This window comes from Pyxicephalus adspersus, chromosome 3 (genome assembly GCF_032062135.1).
Source record: "Pyxicephalus adspersus chromosome 3, UCB_Pads_2.0, whole genome shotgun sequence".
NCBI classification, from domain to species: domain Eukaryota; kingdom Metazoa; phylum Chordata; class Amphibia; order Anura; family Pyxicephalidae; genus Pyxicephalus; species Pyxicephalus adspersus.
The window spans coordinates 21,381,822-21,392,482 of record NC_092860.1 but is presented as its reverse complement, the minus strand read 5'-3'; the positions used below and the strand labels follow the sequence as shown (position 1 = coordinate 21,392,482).

The 10,661-nt window shown below is 41.4% G+C and overlaps 1 protein-coding gene across 2 annotated transcripts; it reads left to right on the top strand.

Moving 5' to 3' along the window:
• The first annotated feature begins 147 nt into the window (after positions 1 to 147).
• METTL23 (methyltransferase 23, arginine) lies at positions 148 to 9,717 on the top strand. Of its 2 annotated transcripts, XM_072403825.1 has the most exons (5): positions 148 to 310; positions 6,141 to 6,245; positions 6,919 to 7,156; positions 7,808 to 7,892; positions 9,159 to 9,717. In XM_072403825.1, the coding sequence occupies exons 1-5, from the start codon at positions 212 to 214 to the stop codon at positions 9,325 to 9,327; spliced, it is 696 nt and encodes a 231-aa protein (XP_072259926.1). In that variant the 5' UTR covers positions 148 to 211; the 3' UTR covers positions 9,328 to 9,717. The 2 variants fall into 2 exon arrangements, with proteins under 2 accessions (XP_072259926.1, XP_072259927.1); XM_072403826.1 differs by lacking the exon at positions 148 to 310 and having other exon boundaries at positions 6,145 to 6,228.
• The last annotated feature ends 944 nt before the right edge of the window (positions 9,718 to 10,661 follow it).

The following is a 10,661-nucleotide window of genomic DNA, read 5'->3' as shown; positions in this document are numbered from 1 at the left end:
AAACGGTTTAGATGCGTTTTAAATGCATGTAACTAAATTAAAGTACACAAATGTTGCATAAAACTATTTATTATGCTACAAATAAATGACAGTGTGCGTTTTCCTCTACCAATATGGCTGCCAGATTCGGACAGCCTTGATGATGGCGTCCATAGTGTGCGACGGTATGGCGGGGCACGTGCGGAGGAGCTCCTCCCGGTGATGTCTCCTGATGGGGGATGAAGGGGAACCTCGAGTCGTGCTGCGGGAGTATATCTACACCCAGGAGGAGGGGGATGCGAATGGGGAGCTAAGAATATCCATCCCCGAGGTGCTTGTTCTTTTATTGTCCACCATGGGGCGCCATGGGCTACGTGCAGAACTGCAGACAACTTTTTAACCCTGTCATTGCTGGACCCGCCAATCACTGCTCGAGTCTGACCAATCAGGAAAGAGCTGTGTTATTCAGAGGCTGGGGATGGTGACAACACTGCTGCAAAACATTGCTGCCACCATGTGCTGGTGTCACTAAAGCCAAAACATTTGTTTTTCATTGTGAATACAGTAGGGATTGGTAATAACTTGTCATTTCTTCTATCTTAGCTATTGTTCTGGGTTATGGTGACCACAGGTTGACCAATACCCGAAATAAAAAGTTCTGGATGCTTACTTGTAAAGCCAGAAAAATATTTTATTAAAGTTCCCCCTCTAGTATGATTGGGCAGGTTATTATTGCAGAACGTAGCAGGCGATAATCCTTCTGTAATAATCTGATCACCCCGGGTGCATTGGTGAATAAATAGGAGCTAAACTCACTTTACAGTTTTCACTTTACATAAAGGGGTAGACAACCCTTTAATGTTAAAGAGGAACTAAACTCGAAATCTTTCAAAACACAAAAAATCCCCCTACCTTCAATCCCGCAGGGCAGTCCCATCAGGTCCTGCGTCGTCCTGGCATCGGTCTTTGTGCCGGTGCTCCAGATGCCACCAACATTACTTTTTTTGCATGGTTCTTCCTACGTCACCCAACCCAGGCGCGAGATCAGGTGATGAAGGTTGTAAAAAGAAAACTTGCCGATCTCACTGCGCATGCCTGAGCTGCTTGGCCATGTGCAGAAGGAGCACCCAGGAGCCTCCCGGGATGTGTGACATAGGTGTCCCGGGAGGATTTGCGCTTTCATTTGAGAATTAGGGGGCAGTGGTGCACCTTTAAAAAAAAAAAAATTTTATAATTTTGTTGTCTACCCTTTTATGTTAAGTGAAAATTCTGAGGTTAGGTACACTAAGTGAAAATTCTGTGTTTGTTTTTTTAAAAAAGGGTGCAGCACTGCCCCCTAATAATGAATGGGAGCGCAAAGCCTCCCGGGATACCTATGTCATGCATCCCGGGAATCTCTTGGGTGCCTCAAAAGGGGGGAAAATTTCACGCATGCGCTGTGAGATCAGCATATTTTTTCTCCCCAACTTCTGTGCAGAAGTCGCATTATCCCAGCATGGCCAATCAAAATAACCGGAAGAGAAGGAAGATGGCGGCGCCCTGCACTGAATTGCAGACAGGTGAGTGGCACAGATCTGAGTACACACATTAGATGCTTGTCACCTGAGAAGAACAATTGTCATGAATTTGTACAATGATACCTGATATCATTGATCAATCTGCCATAGCTCACATATTACATTGGCCAGCCCAATTTTTTATTTTTTCTGTTCATCCAACCAATCTGAGAGATTGGATCCAATATTTTCTGTACCTCAGTGACTGCTTTTGTTGTAGCTATGATAAAGGGGACCCCATAGAGGCCCAGAATTAATTTGTCATCCCTGAAGATGATTTTGGACTTTACAAATAAATTTGTTTTTTAATTTGTTGCCCATCGGGGTTTTTTTCCTTGTTGTTCCATAGACGCAACAAAACAAACTTAAAGCAGAAGTAAACCCAAAACAATAAATTCACACTTACCTTCAATCCCACAGATCAGTCTATCCATTGGGAGGTTTCTTCCATCGGGTCCTGCGTCATCCCGCTATTCGTCTTCGGGCCGGCGCAGGGGGAGCACCAGACGCTGCCATCTTCTCCTCTTCTTCCACGTTCTTCTTCTTACGTCACCTGATCTCGCGCTGCGCAGGCACAAGATTGGGTGATGTGGTTTGGGGAAAAACCTCACTGCGCATGCACGAGATTTTAATTTTTTTTCTCTATAATGAAAGGGCTTCTTCTGTGCATGCCTGAGATGCACAGAAGGAGCAGCCAAGACCCTCCTGGGATGTGTGACGTAGGTATCCCGGGAGGCTTTGCGCTCCCATTCATTCTTGATCGCTTGCACCAAAGGGTGTTGCACTTAAAAACAATACTAACAAACAACATTTTTACTTTAAATAAAAGGGTTGTCTACCCTACTATGGAAAAATTCAGAGTTTACTTAATGGGAATGCAGAGTGCATGCACAGAAGGGGCATTTGTCCTCTTAGGGGCATTTGTCCTCTTAGGGGAAAGAGATGCCAATCTCCTGCATGAGCAGTGAGATTGGCTCTCTTTTGCATTTGTCCTCTTAGGGGAAAGAGATGCCAATCTCCTGCATGAGCAGTGAGATTGGCTCTCTTTTTTTTTACCCCTTCAGAGCAGATACATCACCCAATCTCACGCCTGTGCGGGTGACGAAAAAAGAAGACAGAAGTGAAGACTGAAGATAGCGACGCATGGCGCTTGCCGAGATGAGGAGGCATTCCAGGACGACGCAGGACTGGATCATGGGAAGGACCAGCGCCATCGAGGGATCTGCAGGAAAAAAGGTGTCATTTTTTTGTTTTTAATTTAGTTCCACTTTAAGCTCAAAAAGTCACCAGAAAGTGAAGCTAATTGACAAAAAAAAAAAAAAAGATGAAAATGTCTTTTGTCAAAAAAAAAAAAAAAATGCTCGAACCCTGGCGGCTTTTTGTTTCAGCTCTACATTGTACAGTGTGTAGTGTAGTGCTCATCTCTGTGTGTGGCGCATAGCAATCCAGCGGCCGGGGGTATGGGCAGGATTACATCATGAGCACAGTTTTGTTTTATTTGTCCCCATTAAAAAAAATTTTTAATCATTGAGATTTTCCTACACTGTAAAACCAAACTAGATAGGGAAGGGTTAGGACCCCTGTTATTTATATCATCATCATCTCTCTAAAGGGAAGAACATCTTCTCTCACTGGAACAAGTGTCCCCCCATAGGAAATTCTTCTATCTCTTCCAGCTTCTATGGCAGCTGTAAAATGTTGGATTTTCCATCACTTCCTGTTCTTAATTGAACATTTTATCCAGTTCCCATTTTTTCAGCCAAGGTACCTTCAAGATTGCTAGGGGTTGTGCCTCTCGGGTTAGATGCCACTGACACCAATGATCTTTTTTTGGCTATCCGTAAGAATGACATTCTTCCCACTGGCCACACTAAGGTTCAGTGAATTATAGATTTATTATAGCAGGGGTTCCCCAAGGACAGGGTCAGACCTACCCTCAGACCAAGCTATCCTGCTCGGCTCCCAGGGACTGCTTTGGTCTGTGTGTCTGCATATTTGACACCTGGCAGGTAGTACTGCCCCCATTCATTCTTTATAGGACTGCCACCAGGAGAAGCTACATGTGCCAAGCCTAGAACTTAAAAGTTATTTCAAGGGTTCAGTCTGTTAAAAAGTTTAAGAAGAGCTGCCCTAGAATGAGCCTTTCACTATTATCCCCCATGCTTAATACCACCAAAATGAACTACAGGATAACACAGCGCTCAATGGGTTCTTCCACCACCCTTCAAGTCAATGTTTTGTCCTATAGTGACATGGAGGTTGCTGGAAAGAACCACTTAAGCTGCGTACACACTTCCAATTTTTATCGTTGGAAATGAACGACGAACGATCGATTGGTCAAAAATTGTTCGTAAAAAAAGTAACCAACGACGCCGACGAACGAGAATAGTCGCTGGAAATGAATGACCAGACCGGCAGATCGGATTGGACGACGATCGTTTACCATCTATCGTGTGTACGGTCGTTCATTGATCGTCCATGGTCTGAGCATGCGTAATGAACAAACGTTCGTTCACTTCCTGTCGTGCACGTCACTTCCTGTATCGCTCAAACGATCGCATCTATTGTGTGTACAATATCTGCGAACGATCGTGTCGTTATCTGTATGTACAGGATCGGTGCTATACGATCGTTCACCGATATCGTGCAGGATCGTTCGTCGTTTGTTTACCAACGATAATTATTGGAAGTGTGTACGTAGCTTAAGCTCTACCGGGGCAGAGAACATATTCATTCTGGAAGCCTTCTTCTCTCTGCAAACTTTAGCTGAGAATTTCTGTTGCACTGATTTTGTATAGGATTCTTTTTTGTTATTTTGATGACGGGGCCACTTTATCCATTTCCCAATCCAAAAAAGTTTTGGATTTAGATATAGGCATCCTGGTGGCTCAGTGGTTAGCACTCTGGACTTTGCAGCGCTAGGTCCCAGGTTCGAATCTCGGTCAGGACATTATCTGCATGGAGTTTGTAGGTTCCTCTGGGTTTCCTCCAGGTACTCTGGTTTCCCCCCACATTCCAAAAACATGCAATTACCTTCCCCCCAACATTGCCCTTAGACTGTAATAAAGACATATGACTATGGTAGAGACATTAGATTGTGAGCTCCTTTGAGGGACAGTTAGTGACATGACTATAGATTTTGTACAGCGCTGCATAATATGATGGCGCTATATAAATACTGTGTAATAATAATAATGGACATTTTTTAATATTGTATGTAGCATTCAGTGGTGATTCACTGTGCTGTAACTGTGAATGAGACCTCCCAGTGCTGAACAACACAGAATCAGCACTATGGACAGCGCAGGGGATGTCTGACTTCAGCAGGACCTGGAGTGACAGCTGCAGGGAATGTTGGTAGCATGCTGGGGTATGAATGCCCAGACAGGAGGTGGCATATTACAGCTTGTAACCATCATGCTGAGAAATATTAAAACGTCAAAGCTTTAGATGTTTTTTTAAAACTTTTAAACAACTTTGTCCAATACATGGAAATGTTTATTTTTAATAACATTTTGCATTCTGTATGACAAAACTCAGACTGGGTGATGACTTAGCATCACCAGATTGTAGTGCGTATGTGGCATGCTGATAGGAGGAGAGAAAAAACAGACATAAATATACGCTTATAAGTGCTGCTTCTTTTTTAGCTGTCCAGTCACTGAATAGAGAAGGGGCTAGGCCCACCGGTGGTGTTACTGAAGTGGATAACAAAAACAAAATATGTTTTTCTTGAATGACCCAGTAATGTCACCAGAACCTTCCCTGATCAGATACAGTTAGTCTCCAGGTTAAGGATATCGGACATACAGGCACTTACTAGATAGAAACAGGACTTCCCTGCTCGCTGTGTGCAGAACAGAGGCTTGAAGGGGGGAGGGGGCGGCTTGCATGAATTGCCAAAGAAATCTTTTGCTAAACACAGCTGAGGTTGTGAGAGATCTTAGAGGTGTGAGCTCTTTCTGCAGCCTCTTGTAACTCTTTAACGACCAAGACAAACTCTGCAATTGTTTCTTTGTGCATATCAAAGCACAGCTTGCTCCAGAAGTTAATGAATGTCTAGGCTATCCCCCTCCTATTGTGTATAAATTCCCCCACCTACTAGATTGTAAGCTCTTCGGGGCAGGGTCCTCTCCTCCTGCATCACTGTATCTGTCTGTCATTTGCAACCCCTATTTAATTTACAACGCTGCGTAATATGTTGGCCCTATATAAATCCTGTTTAATAATAATAATATTAATAATAGGCTCCATAAAGATTTTTTTTATTGTTTTTGCTTTGTTTGTGATTAACAGTGAGGATTTTATACATTAATATATATTTTTTAATAAAATAATGTTCTTGTTCTGACTTACATACAAATTCAACTTAAGAACAAACCTACAGTCCCTATCTCGTATGTAACCCGGGGACTGCCTGTACTGTGAGCCTGGCTTGTGATGATGGCTCCCCCTAGGGGTTGTGGTGTGAAGGACAAGCTGGATTCACAAGAAATAGGAAAATGACTGTATGGTTTCATGGCAATGCTGGATCTTGGAAAGAGCAAAGCAGGACAACTTTGTTTTATTCTTTCCTTGTGTAACAGTTTGTTTTATTTCTTACAGGTTCTGGATTCTGAATATGGAATGTACGTGTGGCCTTGTGCGCTGGTCCTGTCCCAGTATATATGGTTCCAGCGATCACTCATGCCGGGCAGGAGAGTGTTAGAAGTATGTTCATTTCCTGTGAATATATTATTATATAAAAATCAGGTCAGAGGGAATATTATTTCAAAACTTGATGTCATTTTTGGTAAAAAACCCTTAAAGGGGCAGTGCAGTGATACTTGCTGAAAGACTGTGGGGTATTATTGAGACTGTGGTGGGGGAATCTGTGTTCGAGGTATTAGAAGAGAAAGTTATTATTAATAGTATTTATATAGCGCCAACATACTACGCAGCACTGTACATTAAATAGGGAAGTTGCCCTTTCTGTTGGATTTTTCATTTTTGTATCAACACAAAAATGTGATTCGGCCCTTTGACCAACCAATGAATCACCAGATTGTAAGGAACCACCAAGGACTTTTGTACTGAAGTCACTGCATAGTAAGGACTTGTTTAGATTGGTGGTGGGAACAGCCAACTTTTTGCAGCAAGCAGCACTGGGCCACACACTGCCCCACCATTCATTCTCTATGGGTGAAATGCTACCAATCAGCCAGAGGTGTAAAGGAAGCAAAGCCTGAGCTAACTATTGCTTATTTCCAACAAATGTCCCCCTCAATCTTTCATATGTAGTTCCTGGTGTATGTGCACCATTATTTGGCACCAATGATATATTGTATAACATGAGATGATGTGAAGTGTTTCTGCTCATCTGTTTCCATTTTGCTCTTTGAAGATTGGCGCAGGTGTCAGCCTCCCTGGTATCCTGGCTGCAAAGTGTGCTGCTAACGTTATATTATCAGATTCAGCGGCCATGCCGCAGTGCCTACAGAACTGTGCCAGAAGCTGCAGAGAGAACAAGCTATTGGGAGTGCCGGTCATAGGACTGACATGGGGGGAGATATCACCTGACCTCCTGGACCTTCCTCCGATTGACATAGTGCTGGGATCCGATGTCTTTTATGAACCAAAAGGTAAAGTTGTCAGAACAAACTCAGCAATGTATAAGCATCATGTTCCACACCTAAATGTGGCTGCACTTAAGAAAATGCTTTATGCCTGGCTGGTATACAAATGCTTTGGCTTTAGTTATTTAGGCTTTCATTTGCTGAATCCGTCCATTGGGTCCGTGACAAGTGTTGAAGCCAAAAACAGCAATGCCAACTTAGATATTTCTTTCATCATTAGATATGGATATGTAAACAATATCTGATTGGGACAGATCATAAAATAAATATGGACTCACTGGTTATGTGTGGATGTAAATCTCAACCTGAGCTATTGAGCTCCGCAGACTTCACGATAAGTTACAAGAAACTAGAAAAGGAGCTGAGAGCTCCACCTGCTGGCTGAATCCATATTAGTCATTTGGAATGTTTTATACTTGATTGACATGACAATTTTTGAAAAACTATTTTCTTTTATTCTGGTCTATAATCCAGAATTATATTAAAAATCACTATAACCCTTCAAGCCACAATGCTGCATGCTGGAGGCGGCCATTGTCTCCTTTACCAGATCATATATAATAATAGTAATGCATAGAATGCAGTGAAATCACCAGTGTGGTGAATGTTTTGTATGCCTCTATTAGTTGTATCTTAACAGTCTGAGTTTATTTGTAGATTTTGAAGACGTCTTGCTGATGGTTCGATTCCTAATGGAAAGAAATCCCAAGGCTGAGTTCTGGACAACCTATCAAGTTAGAAGGTGCTTTGCTGCCTAATGATCTGAGTCTGTTTACAGCCCATTAGTATTGCAGCTTGGTAAATCAGTAACAAAAACACACTGGGGGGCATTTGTCAAACGTGTAGAAAGATGTGTGTATGTGCTGTGTAATGTGTGTGAATGTGCAATCCGCCTCAGTACATCTCCATAGGACTGCTGTTTGCAGACTGGCAGATCCACATTCCATATAGTCACTGCCTGGACAAGCCCACACTTCTGCAGTGTCTACATTACATTAAACATTGTACAAATTAATGGATATATTTATATACAAGAGGGTTTGATATTTACTATTCACTACAGGTGAATCTTCCTGGGGCATTATTTTAAATGACAATGCTTATTTGACCACCAGTGAAACTAACATTCGTTGCTTTATAGATCTGAATCTAAAGCTAAAAAATGTTTATTTTTGGATGGAGAGGGAGGAGTTATTATCAGCAGGATTTATATAGCACCAACATATTATGCAGAGCTGTACATTAAGGAGTTATAGACCAATTTAATGTATTAATAGTCTCCATTAGGGAGATTCTATTGTCAGCTCCAACTCGGACTGAATGCTGGGAATACCAAGCATTTTCCTTGCAACCCTATCTAATGGGGAAACTCATTCCAGTGATGTATAAGGGGATATTTCCTTCTTACTTCCTGTTTTATCTTTGCAGCAAGGAGTAAATTATTCTCAATGACACCCAAATGTAAATCCATTAGTTTTTGCCCTTCCCTACCCCCTAACAAATATTGGATTTAGATCAGTGTTTGTTAGGGTTCCTATAGAGGTTGCTGGGGGTCCCTTAAGCAATTTGGACCTCTCAGGTCAGTTTAAGTGACACTAATGATCTCTGGCGTTTTTCCCACTGACCGCCACACTAATAAACTGCAAGTTGTGGATATAGTAATTATAGCAGGGGTTCCCTGAAAGTTATTTTAAAGGTCCCATGTTAAAAAGGTGGTTGCATTGATTTAATTCCCTTTAACCAGTTTATATTTACCCTTTAGTATATTTGCCCTCTTAGTATTCCTCGATTACCCGGTCGTTTGTCTAGTAATTTGTTGCATGTTTGGTGTCTCCAGGTAAAGCTACTAAAACTTTTGATTCCCAGTGACATTGTGAGATTTTTGTTACAAATCTTTGCCAATGTTCTGAGACACCATAAATATATTTCAGCCATCCACTTCCATTTTATTGTGTGTGTATTATGTTTATATATGAACATTGCACCTGAAATCCTTATCGGTCCGCAGTGAGGATTGGTCGATAGAAGCTCTGCTCCACAAATGGAAGCTCAGATGTCGGAACGTTCCATTGAAGACGTTCGATGCGGATAAGGAATGCTTGGCTGGATCCAACCTTCCAGGACGGCATAGTATTCAGATGATGATCATCACGTTAGACCTGGAGAAGTCAGGCTGATCCACTAAAGGTTTATATCTTTGTGGACTATGGGATTTAGCTTCAGTAGATGTGGGGAGGACACAGTCTGGAATGCTTTAGAATTGGATGAGACTTTTTATATACTGTGTAAACCAAATTCCTCCCTATTTCATCGTAGTCCTTTAGTAGCCATTAGACATGGTTGGATCATCCCTTGTGCAGGAGAGCTGTACATGCCAGGAAAAGGTTTGATGCACATGGTTATGGTGGATCTTCCTGGCTTTGTTTGCTTAGAAGTTAGAAATGTATTTTCTGCATTAACTTGCAATATTTTTTTAAGTATGGGTCTGTTGTCAGAAGTATTAGTAGTGTGGCAAAGTCTATTAAAGCACATGTAGGGTTTTAGATTCATTAAATGTTACTATAAAATATTTTGACATTCAATGCAATTTGAATTGGAAGACCAACTAGAAGGTAACTCAGGTAAAATGTGGAGATTTAGTGGGCAGAGCAGTTCCTATAGCATGTAAAAGTCAGACATTTAGCCAGTGGATATCACTTATCAGATTAAACACAAAGGCTGAGAGTGACTTTGAATGGGAACTCCAGTGTTACCACATTAATGGTCTGGTGACAATACAAAAAATCTAACATACCCCGTGACTGTCTGTGGAGTGGGGGGTAATGAGGAAGTAGTACTGACCACATCACATGGTTTAAGATTTTGAGATGACATGAAAGGTCAAAGTCTTCTTACATCTTACAAGCAGTTTTAGAATTGCATATCTATAAATCAATGATCCAAACCCACAGCCAACTTGGTATCAGATATACAAGACAGCACCTTAGTCTGCGAATATATTTCTGCCCCTTTACAAAATAAAATCCCAAATTTGATTTGTTTTGATCGGCTGCACTAAAACTGAATACATTTATAAAGAACTAGTGAGCTCTAAATTCTTTCCAAATAACTTTATACATCAGATCAAAAGCACCATGAATTTTAAGAGGTTTAAGTGGAGAATGGAAAAGTTTTAGATTCAATGTCTGCACAGGCTCCCATTGAGGAGTTGGTTTTACTTTAAGCAAATTAAGTGCTTATATAACTAGTTTGTGTAGGCGTTGGAACAAAACAGCCATTCCTGAATGTCAGAAAGATCTGCAGATAAAGTATACAAAGCAAAAGTATACAAAGCAATAGTCCTGCATATACACCCTTATTCATTAACTATAAATATTTGACTTCCAACTCTAAAATATAGTTAGAACACAAATTCTTATCTGTTCCACCTGTGCAGAGTATCATTGCCACCCTTGATGGTAACCACTGGATTGGAATCCTAAATCTAAAGGATTACTCAATTACACCTCTA

Excerpts from the sequence above, each read along its gene's own strand:
- METTL23 (XM_072403825.1), top strand. The coding sequence starts at position 212 with ATGGGGGATGAAGGGGAACCTCGAGTCGTGCTGCGGGAGTATATCTAC. Across the intron at positions 311-6,140 it reads TAAGAATATCCATCCCCGAG|GTTCTGGATTCTGAATATGG; the intron begins GTGCTTGTTCTT and ends TATTTCTTACAG. Across the intron at positions 6,246-6,918 it reads CGGGCAGGAGAGTGTTAGAA|ATTGGCGCAGGTGTCAGCCT; the intron begins GTATGTTCATTT and ends TGCTCTTTGAAG.